Source organism: Chlorocebus sabaeus, chromosome 9 (assembly GCF_047675955.1).
Source record: "Chlorocebus sabaeus isolate Y175 chromosome 9, mChlSab1.0.hap1, whole genome shotgun sequence".
In the NCBI taxonomy this organism is placed as follows: Eukaryota; Metazoa; Chordata; class Mammalia; order Primates; family Cercopithecidae; genus Chlorocebus; species Chlorocebus sabaeus.
Genome location: NC_132912.1, coordinates 113345141 through 113362904, shown reverse-complemented (window position 1 = coordinate 113362904; position 17764 = coordinate 113345141). Strand labels below are relative to the sequence as shown.

The window sequence follows — 17764 nt, the reverse complement described above, 5'->3', positions numbered from 1 at the left end:
GATAAATATACTATGGTTGGTAGGGGCTGATTTTGTGCTTCCCTTCCCAAATTCACATGTTGAAGTCCTAACCCTCAATACCTCAAATGTAACTGTATTTGGAGACAGGCCTTTTAAAGAGGTTATTAAGTTAAAATGAGGCCTTACATCCAATCTGATTAGTGTTCTCACTGGAAAAGACTATGACAAATGAAAAGCCACATAAAACACTAAATTAGTCATAAACCAATTATTTAATTGAAGCTATAAAAAAGGCAGTATAAGTGATAAAACAATTAGGAAAGAATAGCATGTTTCAAAAGATTTAAAATAGCAGGACATTTTACAAAAAGTTGTACAGGAAACAAAATTCTTAAACTATAAGTACAAACATGACATTACAGAGTATCTTATAAAATACAAAGACAAATATAAAAGGACTATGATGCTTTAAGTCTGAAAACTATTAATAATGGCCAAATATTTAGGTTTAAATTCACAGTTCCTGGGTATGAGAATCATATTACTATACACATCTCCCAAACCAGTAGGTAGTATTTTCCAATTAACCATGTGTGGTATCATCTTCTACAAAGTCTTTGGCCATCTCTGCTGTGATCACATCAATATGACTAACCTGAAGAATAAATGTTAAAAACAAAATCTGTTAAATACATCTGTTTGCATTGTATAGGGTAATATATACAGCCCATCACCTACATTTTTAAATTTTTCTTTTTTTTTTTTTTTTTTGAGATGGAGTCTTGCTCTTGTCGCCCAGGCTGGAGTGCAGTGGCACGATCATGGCTCACTGCAACCTCCGCCTCCCAAATTCAAGCAATTCTTCTGCCTCAGCCTCCCAAGTAGCTGGGACTACAGGCGCACACCACCATGCCCAGCTAATTTCATATTTTTAGTAGAGACAGGGTTTCTCCATACTGGCCAGGCTGGTCTCAAACTCCTGACCTGGTGATCCACCTGCCTTGGCCTCCCAAAGTGCTGGGATTACAGGCGTCAGCCACTGCGCACAGCCTATCACCTATATTTTACATATGAAGTAAAATAATTCTGAAGCACTGACTTATAAAACCTTTATTTACAGTGGTGTTTGTTCAATGCATGGATTTAAAAAATATGTATTTTAATAAGAAACACCATGAAGAAATACCATGCCTAAACATCTAAACTACCTTTTATTCACTTTCTATTACTTTGCTATTTCATCAATAATGTTAAGGTTGGGAAGACACCCAGGAAGAGCTATGCAGTCCATACAAATGAACATATATAATTGTTAAAGATTGTGCATTACAGAAGCACTGAATAGACTGGATAGAAAGATATGGTTTGCTAATGCCAATGAAAATAAAACGAATGCAATGCCATAAACTATTGCTAAACTTCATAGTTATTTGAAGGAAAACTTTTTTCTTTAAAAAGACATCAGATAAGCAAAGACTTTCTAAGTTTTCTTTCACTATTTAACATAAAACCAGAATTCAACAAATTAATTACAAACTTAAAAAATTACCTTATTTCTGAACTTTACACCATAGAATTTGTCAGCTGACTCAAGCAGTTCAGGCCTAAAAGTAGTTGTAATAAACTGAGCATGTACAGCAAGTTCCATAATCATATCTGTAAAAAGGAAATGGTGCTTTAACAAATTTCTCTTTTCAGCAGAGCTGAAAGTTTAAAAAGCAACTATCTTTACTCTTACTAAAATTCAAAACTGCCTGAGTTTGATTTTTTCATACATGTATCAGCAAATATTACCAGCTTATTGTTAAATACAAAACCAAAACTGTACTGAACTGTACCTGACACAGCCTTTCTGTGCTGAGCATCCAGAGCCTGGTCAATCTCATCAAACAAGTAAAATGGAGCTGGGTCACATTTCTGAATGGCAAAAATCAGAGCAAGAGCTACCAAGGATTTCTGTCCACCTGAAAGCTGTTGCATTTCTCTCATTTCACCTTGTTTTCCTGTAAATGACACCTAAGAATAAACACATGAGTTAATATCCTAAAGGGTAGAACCACCACCATCTTCCAAAAGTAACTTGCATATAATGCACCAATCAGATATGCAAAAGATACTATAAATTCTATTATGGTAATGCTCTGAGGAAAATGGAATATAAAGGTATTTTACCCTAATTCCAACTCCAGTAAACTGGTCAACTGATGGGACACTGCTTTGTGAGCCAGAACCCCTCTCACTCTCACCGCTCCCTTCTCCTTCATCTTGAGACTGACTGCCCTCCACATCTCCTTTCTTCATCACCAAAGTAGCTTTGCCACCAGGTACTAACTTCTGGAATACTTCACTGAAGTTCTTGGATACCTTAAAAAAAAAAAGACTGAAATATAAATTTTGCTTAGGTAGAATTATACATTAACAAGTAAAATATTTAAAAGCTACCAATTATTTTTTAATCTTAACAAGGATAACAGACTGGATCCTTCTAAAGGCTGTGTAAAACATTCAAGTTACTATAAACCTATATGCTAGATTTGTTCACATGTATTAGATTCACCTGTTAATGAGGAAAACAGCTTTAAAATCTTTACAAACTGAGTAAGAGCTGAAGCTTTTGTCCTGTGTATATTTTTACTACAAAGCAAAACATACCTGTTTGAAAGTTAACTGAATAGCTTCGTATTTCCGAAGTTCAAGTACATTCATCAGCTCCATGATCGATTTGTAACCCCTATCTAACTCTTCTTGTCGCTTTATTAACTTTTCTTTCTGCTCTGAGAAATTTACAAACTGATCCAAAGCCTTTTTGTTAACATGGCTGTACTTCTTTAATTCTGTGTTGCACTGCTCAAGTTTTCGAAACAACTAAAAAGAGAAAATATGTATTCATATAAATAAATTTACATACCAAGCAATTTGTAACAAGACTTCAAATTTAAAACCAACCTGTTTGAGGCTCAGTGTCTGGTACTTTTCAAATGCTTCCTGGGGAAGTGATCCAAGTTCTCGAATTTTCTTCATACACTCCTCTTTCTTCTTCAATAGCATGCCTTGCCGATTTGTCATCTTTTCCAGTTCTTTAGTATCATGATTTATAGCATCCATATGTTCTTTTTCCATATTCTTCCAGCGCTCCATACTCTTCTGAAGCTCCTTAATTCCAGCTTCTGTTTTATCAATGGAATTGTCCAAATCTAAGATGGGGGGGAAAAACAAAATTAGGCTATAATATCTAGTTTAAAGCCAGTGTTACAGCATTATTTGAGTAAAGATTTTTATGATCAAACCTACCAAAATAGGTTTTAGGTTTTTGTCAGTGTTTAAAATTTTCTGTGAAAATTTATGAACCACTTAAATCAGTACAAAATTAGAAGTATATATAAGTCACTCAAATATATAATTTTCATTATTCAATGTTAATGCTTATAAACTATTAGCAACTAAGTGATAAGAGAAACTTGAGTCAAGTATTTCATATTTTATCAACAAAATGAATCATTTATGGTCTCAATTGTCACAAACATTTCAGTAAAAACTTCCTATTTATAGTCAACTTACTAAATTCCATTCACTATACATTGTTTATAATGGAAAACAAAAAATCATTAGTATATGCTTCTGCCTATTTGGACCTTTTATTCTGCAGTAAACAATTTTAGAAAACATGTATGTAAACAAAATTTTACTACATAAAAATTCACCTTCTGATCGTGCCATAGTGTCTTTTACTCTTTTATTGATGGCTTCAAGTTCTGATGTTGTGGCAGTGAGAACAGTACCCCCTTCTGTCTCTCTCAGCTCATTAAGTTCCTATAATAAAAAATGTAAATTCCATTAGTTTCAAATGTTATGACTGCCAACATTTTCTACAGCTATTGTCTGAACAAACATTCAAGAAAACCAAAAAATATAAATACTTCATATAATTAGAAATATACTTAAAGTATCCATTAAAGGGAAGAAAAAGACATAATTACTAGAAAATTTCTAAGCATCTAACCACCACTGAAAAACTATAACATTTACTAAGTACTTAGAATGTGCCACGATAGCAATTATATAAAACTATGATAATATTTAATTTACACAAGAAACTGAGGCTTAGCAATAGTAAGTGACTTGTCCAAAATCACACACTAGGTGGCAGAATTCCAACCCAAGGCCCACAGACACTAAGCTTTCTGTCCCCAAAGCCCTTGCTTTCAATCAGAGCCTCTGATATAACCACTTGCAGTAGGTCATGGCCACCAAGGAGCCCTTAAAAAAGAAACACATACACACCTGTTCTACTTGATCCAAGCGTTTTCTCAGATTCTCATTGAGATAAGTCTCTACTCGAGTAATAATACCTTCTAATTTAATTCTTTCATTTAGCAACTGTCTGTTTTCCTAGAATTAAGAAAAAGTCTACATAAGCATGTATATTTCACACACAGGAAGAGTGCTCATCTGCTGTCCTCTCTAGTACTTGTGCTCACATTGAGCTGATATGAAGTTTAATACATTATATTCTTCAAAAAAGCCCTATACTTTCTTCATTTTTCTCTTATCAATTCATAATGTTAAATTTTTGTGGCTGACTCTTTTTGTAATGCTTGCTGTCAAAAACGGTTTCTTTAATTGCTTTTCATTTTTTAGAATCAGTGTTGGTGGTTTACATCTATGCAGTTTTAAAAATCTATTAAAGGCCGGGCACGGTGGCTCAAGCCTGTAATCCCAGCACTTTGGGAGGCCGAGGCGGGCAGATCACAAGGTCAGGAGATCGAGACCATCCTGGCTAACACGGTCTCTACTAAAAAAAAAAAAAAAAATTAGGCGTGGTGGCGGGCGCCTATAGTCCCAGCTACTCGGAGGCTGAGGCAGGAGAATGGTGTGAACTCGGGAGGTGGAGCTTGCAGTGAGCTGAGATCGTGCCACTGCACTCCAGCCTGGGCGACAGAGCAAGAATCGTCTCAAAAAAAAAAAAAAAAAAAAAAAAAATTCAAATGTTTAATTAAAATATTAAATATGTAAAGGTAGTAAGATAAATATGGTAAGTCTAACAAGCTCAAACTTACTAATAGCAATACTTACAACTAATAAGTAATGCTAATTAACTAAACTGTAAGGAAATGAAAATATCTTGTATAATCCTAACCTAGCTAGAACGGTTTAGAAAAACAAAATCTTGTTTACTCCTATGGGTATTAAAAGTCCAAGCCTCATTTTAATATTTTCAGTTCTTTTCTTTCATATTCCCCTAGTTAGCAAGAAAGGCACTTTTCACAATAGCCAATTACTAATGAATTTTTTTTTCCAGTCAGCCATGTACTTACCTGCTGAAGTTGACGAATCTCATCATTCAGTGCATCTACTCTCTTCTGATCTTCCAAACTCAGTTGAGAAAGCAAATCAGTTCCCAGTTCTGCTTTCAATGATTCTCTGGTAGACTCCATAGCATGCAAGCTTGCCTCCAAACTCTGTAAGCTACGTTGCTATATGACGTTATCCATTTATTAGTAAGGTATTAGACTCTGGATTACTTATAGTGAAAATTTTAAAACAATCTGTATTTGATTTGAGCTAAATACAAAGACATAACTCAAATATTAGGTGCCTATTAATGTGGTAATTAGGACTCTAGCAACAAAAAACATACGATGTAATAGTATAGGTGGGGCAGGGTGTGCCAGATCATATTCCATGATTAAACTATACAAAAATCTTCAGGCATACTATAACAAAAAGTTGCTGGGCACGGTGGCTCACACCTGTAATCCCAGCACTTTGGGAGGCCAAGGCGGGTGGATCACGAGGTCCAGAGTTCGAGATGAGCCTGGCCAACATGGTGAAACCTGTCTCTACTAAAAATACAAAAATTAGCTGGGTATGGAGGCGTGTGCCTGTAATCCCAGCTACTTGGGAGACCGAGGCAGGAGAATCACTTGAATCCGGGAGGCAGAGGTTGCAGCGAGCCGAGATCATGCCATTGCACTCCAGCCTAGGTGACAGGGCGAGACTCCATCCCAAAAAAACCGAAAAGTTGTCAGAATGTGTTGGGATGGTACAATTGTAGGCATATCTTGTGTGTGTGTGTGTGTTTTTTTTAAAGCTCTTTGTAGTTTTAGTATTATACTACGTAAAAGATTGGTCAAAACTGTCAAATTTATGAGACCAATAACATACTATCACGTAAGTTTGCTTTCTAATTTTAATACAGTCTGGACAAAATGGAATCAAATATTCAGCTAATTCCACTGTGCTTCAGATAAAAATGGTTACTGACAAAAACTGACCATCAGACAGTTATGTCATAGCTTCAAATGCCTATTTGTTCAACGCAGGTGGAAAGTTTGAATGTGCCAACAACAGGAGACTCTGGGTATTCATGGGTTTAAGAATGGTAAAACAGATGCAGACATCCAAAAGTATGGGTCCAGCCTGGGCACAGTGGTTCACACCTGTAATTCCAGTACTTTGAGAGGGCAAGGCAGGCAGATCACCTGAGGTCAGGAGTTTGAGACCAGCCTGGCCAACATGGTGAAACCTCATCTCTACTAAAAACACAAAATTAGCCGGATGTGGTGGTGCACGTCTGTAGTCCCAGCTCCTCAGGAGGCTGAGGCAGGAAAATCGCTTGAACCCAGGAGGTGGAGGCTGCAGTGAGCTGAGAACACACACTGCACTGCAGCCTGGGCAAGGGCGAGACAGAGTGAGACTCTGTCTTCAAAAAACAAAAAAAAAAAGTATGGGTCCAAACAAAAATGAAGCATAAAATTCAAGGATAACCCATATAATGTATGATCCACATTAATCTGTAACAGTTGGTCTATAACCAAAGATATACTTACGAACCTTAGGCATGAAGGTTTTCTCTGACTGCTGCCTCTTCTCTTTTAGCATCTTCATTTCTGATAATATGCTATCTCTAGATGCTTTAAATTTCCTTTGCTGGGTCTCAATCTGTTGCATTTGGTTCATCAACTGATCAATTTCATTATTAATCCATATACAAGGCTAAGGAAAATTATCTCCAGGTGGTAAATGTATCATGTTCTGAATTCTTTTTAGACACAACACCATATATCCCTTCCTTTTCTTTACCCCCAAATAACATTCATGTCCTCAAATTTATGGATCAAAACAATGCTGAACTGTATTACCCAAAATGCGTTCAATCATAAGCTTGAAACATTTCACACACCACCATGTCACTCTCAGAATAACATGTATACTGTTTTACTAAAAGCTATACAAAACAAATTCTTGGAAAACCATAAAGGAGGCTAGGTGAAATCTAACAATATTACATACTTTTAAGTATCTTTTCATTCAACAAATATTTACTGTTACTATGCTTAAGGCACTATGTTAAGGGTTTATGTATGAAGACTAGTTCTTGCCATATGTGGAAGAAATAATTCAATCTAGCTGGATTATCAAACACAGGAAGACAGCTGGTACACACTGTCAACATCCTCCTTTTCCTCAGTATTTCCCCATACTCTGTGTCAACATCTTGCCAAATTCAGGCAGTTCTTTAAAGTGTGATATGCAGACCCCTGCAAGGTCAAAGCACAGGTGCTTATTTTTCTTTTTCTGTGCTTGCACTGATGGCACAGAAGGTATGTATCTGCAGTTTTTAAAAAATGCCAGTTTCACTTGAAGCAGTAAAAACCACTAACTTTATTCTTGATGCTCAAGTACCTATATTTTTCAACTTGTTTGGCGAAATGGAAAGCACACATAAAGTACTTTTGTCTTATACCAAAGCACCATGGTGATTTTAAGAAAATCCACATACACAATTGTTTCATTTGTGAACTAACTAACTGAGTAACTAATGGTTACTCAGACTTGGTTATCTGACAGCCATTTCCTCCACTGACATCAAATTTGCACCAAATAACTTCAAGACAGTAAAATCTAACATTTTTCACCCTCCCGTGCCACCCCCCCCGCCACCCCCCCCTTTTTTTTTTTGAGACAGGGTCTCATTTTGTCACCCAGACTGGAGTGCAGTGGTGCGATATCAGCTCACTGCAACCTCCACCTCCCAGGCTCAAGTGATCTTCCTGCCTCAGCCTCCCAGGTAGCTGGGACTACAGGCCTGTGCCACCACACAAGTACAACGAACTGCCGGTCCTTACATATTTGACTTCTAAGCAGTATGTAACATTACTGATGCCTCTCACTCTCTTCCTTAAAACATTATCTCTTGCTTACATAAATTTAACAAGAAAAAAAATCAAAAAACACTACCAAGGTTTTCCTTATACAATTCACTAACTGATCCTTCTCAGTTTCCCCTTTCTTTGCCTGATACAACCTGTATTTTGGTGTTCTATGGGTTCTTTTCTTCCAAGTGACTTGATGGTATTAGCTACTTAACACTTAAAGAATCATTAAAATAGCTTTTAGTCTTCAAAAGCTAAACAAACATAAGCCCTGAACTTAAAACACAAAGTTTTAATATATATGTGAAAAAACAAAAGATTATATATGGCAACCAAAACACAGTTCTTTCCCCACAATATCTATCATTATGCACAAAACAAAAAGATATTTTCAATATTTCTGCGTAGGTTTTCATTGAGCTTTGCTTCAAGTTCGCCTAGTTCTTCTTCTGCTTTTCTAACATCTTTCTGCAATTCAAGTCGAGACTTCCTTGTGTCATAATAACCCCCAGTTAGAGCACCTCGATGACTGACCTGGTCACCTATAAACAAAACATATGTGATAGGTCTGTATAACTTTTATTCAATGATAAATTGACTTATAATGAAAAAAACTAACCTGCAGGTTTTAAGTACATAATGAGAATTGAAAAGAATTTAAACCTCCCTGAAAAAATTGCTTTTCAATGCTAAAATTTCCTTTTTTTTGAGACAGAGTCTTGCTCTCTTGCTCAGGCTGGAGTGCAGTGCTGTGGCCACAGCTCACTGCAGCCTCAAACTCCTGGATTCAAGTGATCCTCCTGCTTTAGCCTCCTGAGTGGCTAGGAACAGGTGTGTACCACCACACCTTTTTTGTAGAGGCCAGGTCTTGCTATGTGCCCAGGTGGTTCTCAAACTTCCGGCCTCAAGTGACCCTCCTGCTTCAGCCTCTCAAGCATCTGGGATTACAGGGTCAAGCCACTGTGCCCAGACAAAACTCGCAGTTTTTGTTTTTGTTTTTTTTCTAACAAAAACTCGCAGTTGAACCTGAACGTCTACCAGAGAGCAAGGAAGTATTGAAGACTAATGAGGACATATTAGTAGGACACAGGACCTAGCCTGAAATTTCCACTGGCCCTATTTAGGAAAATTTGAGCATCAAAGTAACAATACCAGTATAATAACACATTTTATTTTTAAAAAAATAATCCATGAATCACAGTGATACTTTTAAAAAAATGAAAAGTGGAGACTCTTCTCTACAGAAGAGTGACAGCTAATAAATGCAGTAGCAATAACAGAATTCAAGAATCACCATTTTTAAACTCCCAGTGTAATAACTGATTCAGGCAAGAGGCAACAAAGGTGCTAAAGCAACTGGTAAAGTTGTTGGGAGAACCTGACATTCATGTAGTCTTGAAGAATAATCTCACATATTATTAAACTACAAAGGGGCAAAAGGGGTACCTTTACAATGGAGAGATCTGCAGGTGATCAAACCTAGTATTGCTAACAATGAGACACATTATATGACACCGTAAGTATATACATTCATGTCAACAATAAACGATGAGGAAGCAGTAAGACAAATCCAGAAAATGGAACTTTTCTGGATTTTTCTAGGTGGGGAGAAGGGAAGGGTAACTGTCTTATATTTAAAGAATCTAAAGAGAAGACACTACATGCATACTTGATTGAATCCTAGATAGAAAAATATTTTAGAAAAACAGTTTGAATATGGATACTTTTAGAAGATATTAGGTTAATGTTAAATTTCTTAGGTGTAACAATGATACTGTGGCTATACAAAAGGATGTTCTTATTGTTAGGAGACGCATGCTTAAATTTTAGAGATGAAGTGTCATGTTTTACTTATTCTCAGATGGTTCAAAACCACAACAAAATGTACATATACAGAAACAAAGCTTGGGGGGAGACGGGTTTACCTGCTTTCTTTAACAAATAAAGAGAAAAAAAAAAAAAATTGAGGGCAGGTAAACTTATATACTGGAGGTTTCTTAACCTGAATTCCAAAGATAAAATTCAGAAGATCGGTGATTCGAATAGGAAAAAAATTTACATCTTTATTTTTATTAACCTCAAAATGAGATTTAACATTTCCTTCTATAATGAACAGGACAAAGAACCACAGTAGTAGTATTAGTACCTGTGACTTTACCAAAAGAAGAGCTGTTTTCATATCAGATTACACTTATCAGATCTCAAAATAGTTTACATGTATCAGTACTTCAAACTTATGGTAGTTATTAGACCCACTACTAAATCTTGTTTTTTGAATACATTAAAGAATTATTATTATTTTTTTTTTGAGACAGAGTCTCACTGTGTCTCCCAGACACAGTGATCCCAGACACGAGATCCCAGACACGATCTCGGCTCACTGCAAGCTCCACCTCCCAGGTTCACACCATTCTCCTGCCTCAGCCTCCCGAGTAGCTGGGACTACAGGCGCCCGCCACTACGCCCGGCTAATTTTTTGTATTTTTAGTAGAGATGGAGTTTCACCGTGTTAGCCAGGATGGTCTCGATCTCCTGACCTCGTGATCCACCCACCTCGGCCTCCCAAAGTGCTGGGATTACAGGCATGAGCCACCACGCCCAGCCAAAAAATTATATATTTTTAAAATAATCTTGCCAATACATCTTTGTGATCCAAAGTATTTTATTCTAAGCATTAAAAATTGTGTTGAATGTGGCTTTTGTTGTAGAAAAGAAAAAAAGTAAAAAAAAAAAAAAAAAATTGTGAGGAAGTATCCATAGGCTTCAAATAGCCAAAGCAGTCCACACTGCAAAAAAGGTTAAGAACCCCTGCTACATACCAAATGATTACATTTCAGAGACATCAACTAAGTATCAAGTACAAACCCTGTCTGGACTCTTAATTGAACAAACCAACTATTTAAAAAACGATAAAATAATTGAAAATAAATGTTTCTTTTCTTTTCTTTGAGACAGGGTCTTGCTCTATCACCCAGGCTGGAGTGCAGGGGTGTGATCTTGGCTCACTGCACGCTCTGCCTCCCGCATTTAAGCCACTCTCATGCCTCAGCCTCCTGAGTAGTTGGGATTACAGGCGCACATCACCACACCCAGCTAATTTTTTGTATTTTTAGTAGAGATGGGGTTTCGCCATGTTGGCTAGGCTAGTCTTGAATTCCCGGCATCAAGTGATCCACTTGCCTCGGCTTCCCAAAGTGCTGGGGTTACAGATGTGAGCCATCACACCCAGCCAAAGGCAAAGGATGAATTTTTCGAATACTCTCAAAACCAGAATCCCTCCAAAATACTGTTAAGATATATTCATCAGACATGCATATAGCTCAAGTGACATATTACACAGATTATATGTCTCTCTCTTTTTTGAGACAGTCTCGCTCTGTCACCCAGGCTGGAGTGCAGTGGCGTGATCTCGGCTCACTGCAACCACTGCCTCCCGCGTTCAAGCGATTCTCCTGCCCCAGCCTCCTGAGTAGCTGGGACTACAGGTGCACACTACCATACCCAGCAAATCTTCGTTATTTTTAGTGGAGACAGGGTTTCGCCTCGTTAGCCAGGCTGGTCTTGAACTCCTGACTTCAGGTGATCCACCCGTCTCAGCCTCCCCAAGTACTGGGGTTACAGGCGTGAGCCACTGTGCCCAGCCAGATTATGTTTTAAATGATTTGTTAGAATTTATCTGTTTAAAGCTAAGAATTAGTATTACAAACCTTCCAAAGTAATACAGTCCATAGTGAAAGCACGGGCCAGCTGGGTTGAAACTTCCATGCTACGACAAATAAGAGTCTTTCCAAAAACATGTTTGAAAGCTTTGTCGAATCTGGAATTGTACCTCAGTTTGCTGATCATAGGAATAGCATCCTAAAAATGAAATTTTGTGAACAGATCACAGTTAACTAAAAACTTAGAATTACAAAAGTACATCTTTATGAAATACAAATAAACCAAACACCATTATATTTCAGAACTATTGGGGTTTTTCCTGAAGTAGTTAGAAGACTCATTCCACTAGAATATCCTGGTAATTTTGCTCATGTAATCAAGGTTTTCAACAGTAGAGCCTAATAGTGTAAAGAGTTTAGTGGTTCTGTAGTTAGACTGCCCAAATTCAAACACTGGTTTCACCATTTATCAGATGTGTGCTGTGGACAAATTGCTTAACTTCCTCAAATAATAGTTACTTCATCTACAAAACTGTAGACAATACATACCTTCCTTATAAAGTTGTGAAGCCTAAATGAGTTAATATATGCAAAACTTAGGATAGTATCTCTCATATAAAAGGGCTAAATATAAACAGCATTTCCTCAATGTTTTAATTTTTACATATTTTATATATCTAAATTAGATATTCAGGAAAATATTTTGTCAGATAGAATTTCATTTTCTCTCTCCTAAACTGTTAGAACAGGATTTTTGGAATTTTTAAAATTATGAAAATATATCTCATATACAGAAAAATGTAGTTAAGTGTTCAGTGTAAATTAATAAAGAGAACACCAACATAACCATCACACAGCACAAGAAACAGAGCACTGCTAACACCCCAGAAGCCATGGGTGTGCTCCTTTCCTAATCACATAGCATTTAACTACGGTGGTTACCTGCCAGAAATGACCACTGCCATGACTGTGCTAATCACTTCCTTGTATTTCCTAGTTCTTTTTTTTTTTTTTTTTTTTGAGATGGAGTCTTGCTCTGTTGCCAGGATGAAGTACAGTGGCATGATCTTGGCTCACTGCAACCTCTGCCTCCCCAGTTCAAGCGATTTTCCCGCCTCAGCCTCCCAAGTACCTGGGATTACAGCTGCCCACTACCATGTCCAGCTAATTTTTTGTATTTTTAGTAGAGACAGGGTTTTGCCATGTTGGCCAGGCTGGTCTTGAACTCCTAACCTCAGGTGATCCGCCCACCTCCCCCTCCCAAAGTGAGGGGATTACAGGCATGAGCCACCAAGCCCCGTCCTCATCTAAGTTTGGTTTTGTTTATGTAGCGTAAACAGACCCACACCCCATGTATTCCTTTGTGTCTCGTTCCATTCATACATCATGTTTTTGAGACCCAATTTTTCTTACCCAAACTTCAAAAACAATTTATAGATGTGACAGCAGAAAAAGCCAGACCCTTTGATAGCTTACAGGATTCTTAATGTTCCACTTAAATTACTGATCATTCTCATGGGGTTTCAGCTTTAACTTCAGGGGATGGTAAAACAGTTGATACTACCATCAACATTCTGAAGCCAAGTACCTCAAAGCAATTACACTGTTCTAAGAATGGTGTCTGAAGAATATTTTTAATCCACTTAAAGTTCACTAGCTAGTAACAGCAATATTATGCTTCTGAAGTCTATCACCTTACTAGCCATTTTTTTCATTTAATTTGTTTTTAAAATATATCAAGACACTTTAAATCTTTACATGACAGTTCCTTGGGAATTTTTCTCCAACTCCCTAACCTTAATTATGTCACTCCCAGATATACTCTCAAAGTATCCTGTACTTACGCTTTTAACACTGTACATTTGCAATGATTTGTTTCGTATCTTGGCTTTTTTCTCTTTTTTAAATGATCCTCCCACCTCAGCCTCCCAAGTAGCTGGGATTACAGGCGCACATCACTACACCACGGATCATGGCTGTGACTTCTGTCTCCCTCCCCAAAACCCACTCAGCACTAAGGTCCATGGGAAGACAGGTGTTTTTATCTCATAGACCATTGAATCCCAGTGTGTAGTGACTGGGCACTAGCATGTGTTAGACTATGTGACAAAAAAATAACATTATAAAAGAGAAATAGACCTTATCACACATTGACTCACATTGGTTTCAGGATAGGCAGTATCCCTGACATCTAACTTGTTATTTTATGTGACAAAAAAATAACATTATAAAAGAGAAATAGACCTTATCACACATTGACTTACATTGGTTTCAGGATAGGCAGTATCCCTGACATCTAACTTGTTAAGAGGCAGAAAAGTAACCTCTCCAGGAAGATTCATTTTATTAAACTCCATTAAAATCTTCGTGCTGACTTCATCTGAATCGACAATGTGATAAAATAACCTGAATATAAAGAGAGTAAGACAAATCTTTATTGGTACTTTTTTTTTTTTTTTGAGACAAGGTCTTCCCATGTTGCCCAAACTGATCTTGAACTCCTAGACTCAAGCAATCCTCCCACCTCAGCCTCCTGCATAGCTGGGACTGAAGATGTGCACTTTTAAAGTGTTATAAACACTTAAGCATCAAACAATTAACTTTTTTGCTATATAATCCAAATAATTTTGGAAAAAAATAAGACTACTTTAAAAATTCCAATGGCGGAGGAGAAACTCCCAAAAGGGGAAAGTTCTAGCTTCTATAATTAGGAACAAATACTTAGCATCTACTTCTTTAATTAGAAAGTCAGATAAGGAACCGAGGTATAAAAAGATAATGGAAGATATGATGCACAAAAGCTACAAAAGTTTCTTAGGCTATTCTTATTCCCTCTTCTAAAAATGCTAAATATCAAGCAAAAGCTTTAACCTGTTTCCAGCAGTGACTTCCACGCATGTGTAGAAAGCTGGTTCACATTCAAAGTTATTCATCACAATGCCATGATAGCCATTTTGAACATGCTGGTTTATTCCTTTTCGACGAAAGTGGTCTAGCACTTTGTTTATGCTGTCTATTCCATTTAAAATGGCCTGTCAATTGTCAGAAATGAAAAATATTAAAATTTTATCACCAATGAGACTCCTGGTAAGGAATGAGACCACAACAACATACATTTTAAAACATACCAGTGATTAAACTAAACATCCTCTCCAACAAACACATTACCTCCTCACTATATGCCAACTACATGTAACACCTTATATGATAGGTTCTGTTCTATAACAGTAGTGTTAAAAATGGGCTCTTTATCTGAAAATCAAAAGTGCTACTATTTATAGTATGTGTAGTAATAAAACTATTTAAATCTCTATCATTTAATATTTAGAAGATAATGTGGACTCCTATTTATCACTTGGAACCCATGACCTACACTTGAAAGGTAGTAAATTCTTACATAACGATGAACTCAATGACTCAGTGTAAACAGAAGTGATGAAAAGAACCTGCCCACCTTTCCCGTTGCCGCTCTAAGAAGTTGTTGCTTCTTTTCAAGATCTTCTCTTTTGGCAGCAAGTGCTTGCTGTTCTGCATTCTCTTCTCTCCACAAGTAGCTAATAAATAAAAATTAGACTGTCTTTAATTTTAAACACATATGAGGATGCATTAATAGTATACAGTTTAGAATCAAAATATAGAAAACAAGCCTGACCGGTTAATTTGTAACTTAAAGACTACATAACACCTAGTAACAAATATTATTCAAGAAATTAATGCATATTTTAGTCTAAATACTAACTTTCTTTCACTTTGTAATTCATCTTTCTTATTTTTTACTTCGTAATATTTTCTATCCAGTTCTTCTACTCGAGCTTTGACTTCATTAAGATCCTGGTCCAGTTTCTACGGAAATAAAAATAAATTTAAAATTCAGTTTCATCAAACAAATCTACCCTGATAGAAAGCAGACCAGTGGTTGCAGACGGATGGGGGAGGGAGACAAAAGGTGAGGGAGGAATTACAAAGGGGTGTGGAAAACACTTGGGTAATAAACACGTTTACTGTCTTAACTGTGGTCATGGTTTTACAGATGTATATGTGTGTCAAAACTCATCAAATTATATTTTCGCCACTTTCTTGACTAGGAAAAATTATGTACACTAAATATGTACAATTTACTGTATGTGAATTATACCTCAATGATGTGTTGAAAAATCCAGTTTCAGTATTTTTTTTTTTTTTGAGACGGAGTCTCACTCTGTCGCCCAGGCTGGAGTGCAGTGGCCGGATCTCAGCTCACTGCAAGCTCCGCCTCCCGGGTTTACGCCATTCTCCTGCCTCACCCTCCCGAGTAGCTGGGACTACAGGCGCCCGCCACCTCGCCCAGCTAGTTTTTTGTATTTTTTCAGTAGAGACGGGGTTTCACCGTGTTAGCCAGGATGGTCTCGATCTCCTGACCTCGTGATCCACCCGTCTCGACCTCCCAAAGTGCTGGGATTACAGGCTTGAGCCACTGCGCCCGGCCTTCAGTTTTTAAAAGTTGTCTTTAGGCAAATGAGAATACCACCAGAAAACAAAAACCATTAAATACTCTAAAACATGTTGCTAAAATAAAAGTTGATTTGTTCATTAGTGATCTAAATCTTCCTATTTCTGTAATATACACTCCAGAATTGTAGAAAAAAAATTCTAAGTTCTCATAATAGTGCATTATACACTTTCATACTGCCCCTTCTACACACACACACAACAGAACACAAAAACTATTTTCAACTATTTTACATTCAAGAAAAATGAGTTTAAAATTTTGGCAGAACCTATAACAAATCTAGAAGAACCTAACGTAAGATGCTGTTTCCTTAAGGAGAGTTAATGAACTGTATTAATTTAGTAAATTATACTGAGCTGAAAAAAAAAATCCAATATCCTAATTGGCTAGAGTTTAAGGAAGCTGACACTTCATCCACTTAGTGAAGTTACCAAAAGCCTAGTATGTACCAGGCATTCTTGTAAGAGCTGGGGAATCATCAAAGACCAAAGCAAACAAAAATCCTTGCCTGAAGTTACCAAAAGCCTAGTATGTACCAGGCATTCTTATAAGAGCTGGGGAATCATCAAAGACCAAAGCAAACAAAAATCCTTGCCTTTTTGGGAAGCAATAAAACAAACAAAATAAATCTGAAGATCATCCTTTAGGGGAAGGGCTTCAAACTGCTTCATGAGTTGATTATATTCATCTGTCTGTATTATAACTAATTATTGTCAGATATCAAAGTAATTGTAAATAGTCCCACAGAGTCCTAACAATTATTAGTCCTCAGTAGTAACACTGACTTTTTGTCCAAAATTTTAATGGACAAAAAGTCAATGTTACTACTAATTCCACTGACAAAAAGTCAATGTTACTACTGAGTCATAAAATCTTAGATAATCGGCCAGGCGCGGTGGCTCACACCTGTAATCCCAGCACTTTGGGAGGCTCAGGTGGGCAGATCATGAGGTCAAGAGATCGAGACCATCCTGGACAACATCGTGAAACCCCATCTCTACTAAAAATACAAACATCAGCCAGGTGTGGTGGCGCGTGCCTGTAGTCCCAGCTACTCGGTAGGGGAGGTGGAGGTTGCAGTGAGCCGAGATTGTGCCACTGTACTCCACCCTGGTGACAGAGCAAGACTCTGTCTCAAAAAAAAATCTTGGATAATCAGAATGACTTTCAACATCTTGGATAATTAAACCCTTTAATTCCACACATGAGGAACTTGGGACTCAGTGGTATCTGAAACCATAAAAAGAGTAAACAAATTCCCTATGTAAAATTTAACTTTTCTACAGCAATTACTTAATTCATCCCCAGGTTATCTGAACACATGCTAAAAGAAGAATGTAAACCTTGAAGAGTCAGTTTTCCTAAATTAATGTTTCAGCTTTCACAGTCCTAAACAATTCAAAGACTGTTGTTACTAACCAGCATTACAGCTTACAGTATTTCTAAAGTCCTACGTACTTTGTTGTTTTTCCAGGTGTATCTGAACACTAATGGTTCCC

General features: G+C 37.1%; 1 protein-coding gene across 1 annotated transcript in view; it reads right to left on the bottom strand.

Moving 5' to 3' along the window:
* Positions 1 to 214: 214 nt before the first annotated feature.
* The window catches only part of SMC3 (structural maintenance of chromosomes 3), a 37284-nt gene continuing 19734 nt past the window's right edge, over positions 215 to 17764 (bottom strand). Inside the window, exons 14-29 of the mRNA XM_073019325.1 lie at positions 15516 to 15619; positions 15231 to 15330; positions 14648 to 14808; positions 14041 to 14182; positions 11825 to 11975; positions 8507 to 8659; positions 6796 to 6947; positions 5277 to 5435; positions 4243 to 4350; positions 3663 to 3771; positions 2908 to 3155; positions 2614 to 2826; positions 2134 to 2325; positions 1800 to 1977; positions 1511 to 1617; positions 215 to 616 (exon numbers count right to left, since the gene is read on the bottom strand). Of these exons, the coding sequence (XP_072875426.1) occupies positions 545 to 616; positions 1511 to 1617; positions 1800 to 1977; positions 2134 to 2325; positions 2614 to 2826; positions 2908 to 3155; positions 3663 to 3771; positions 4243 to 4350; positions 5277 to 5435; positions 6796 to 6947; positions 8507 to 8659; positions 11825 to 11975; positions 14041 to 14182; positions 14648 to 14808; positions 15231 to 15330; positions 15516 to 15619 (2349 nt within the window). The 3' untranslated portion in view covers positions 215 to 544. The remainder of the gene's footprint in view (positions 617 to 1510; positions 1618 to 1799; positions 1978 to 2133; positions 2326 to 2613; positions 2827 to 2907; positions 3156 to 3662; positions 3772 to 4242; positions 4351 to 5276; positions 5436 to 6795; positions 6948 to 8506; positions 8660 to 11824; positions 11976 to 14040; positions 14183 to 14647; positions 14809 to 15230; positions 15331 to 15515; positions 15620 to 17764) is intronic.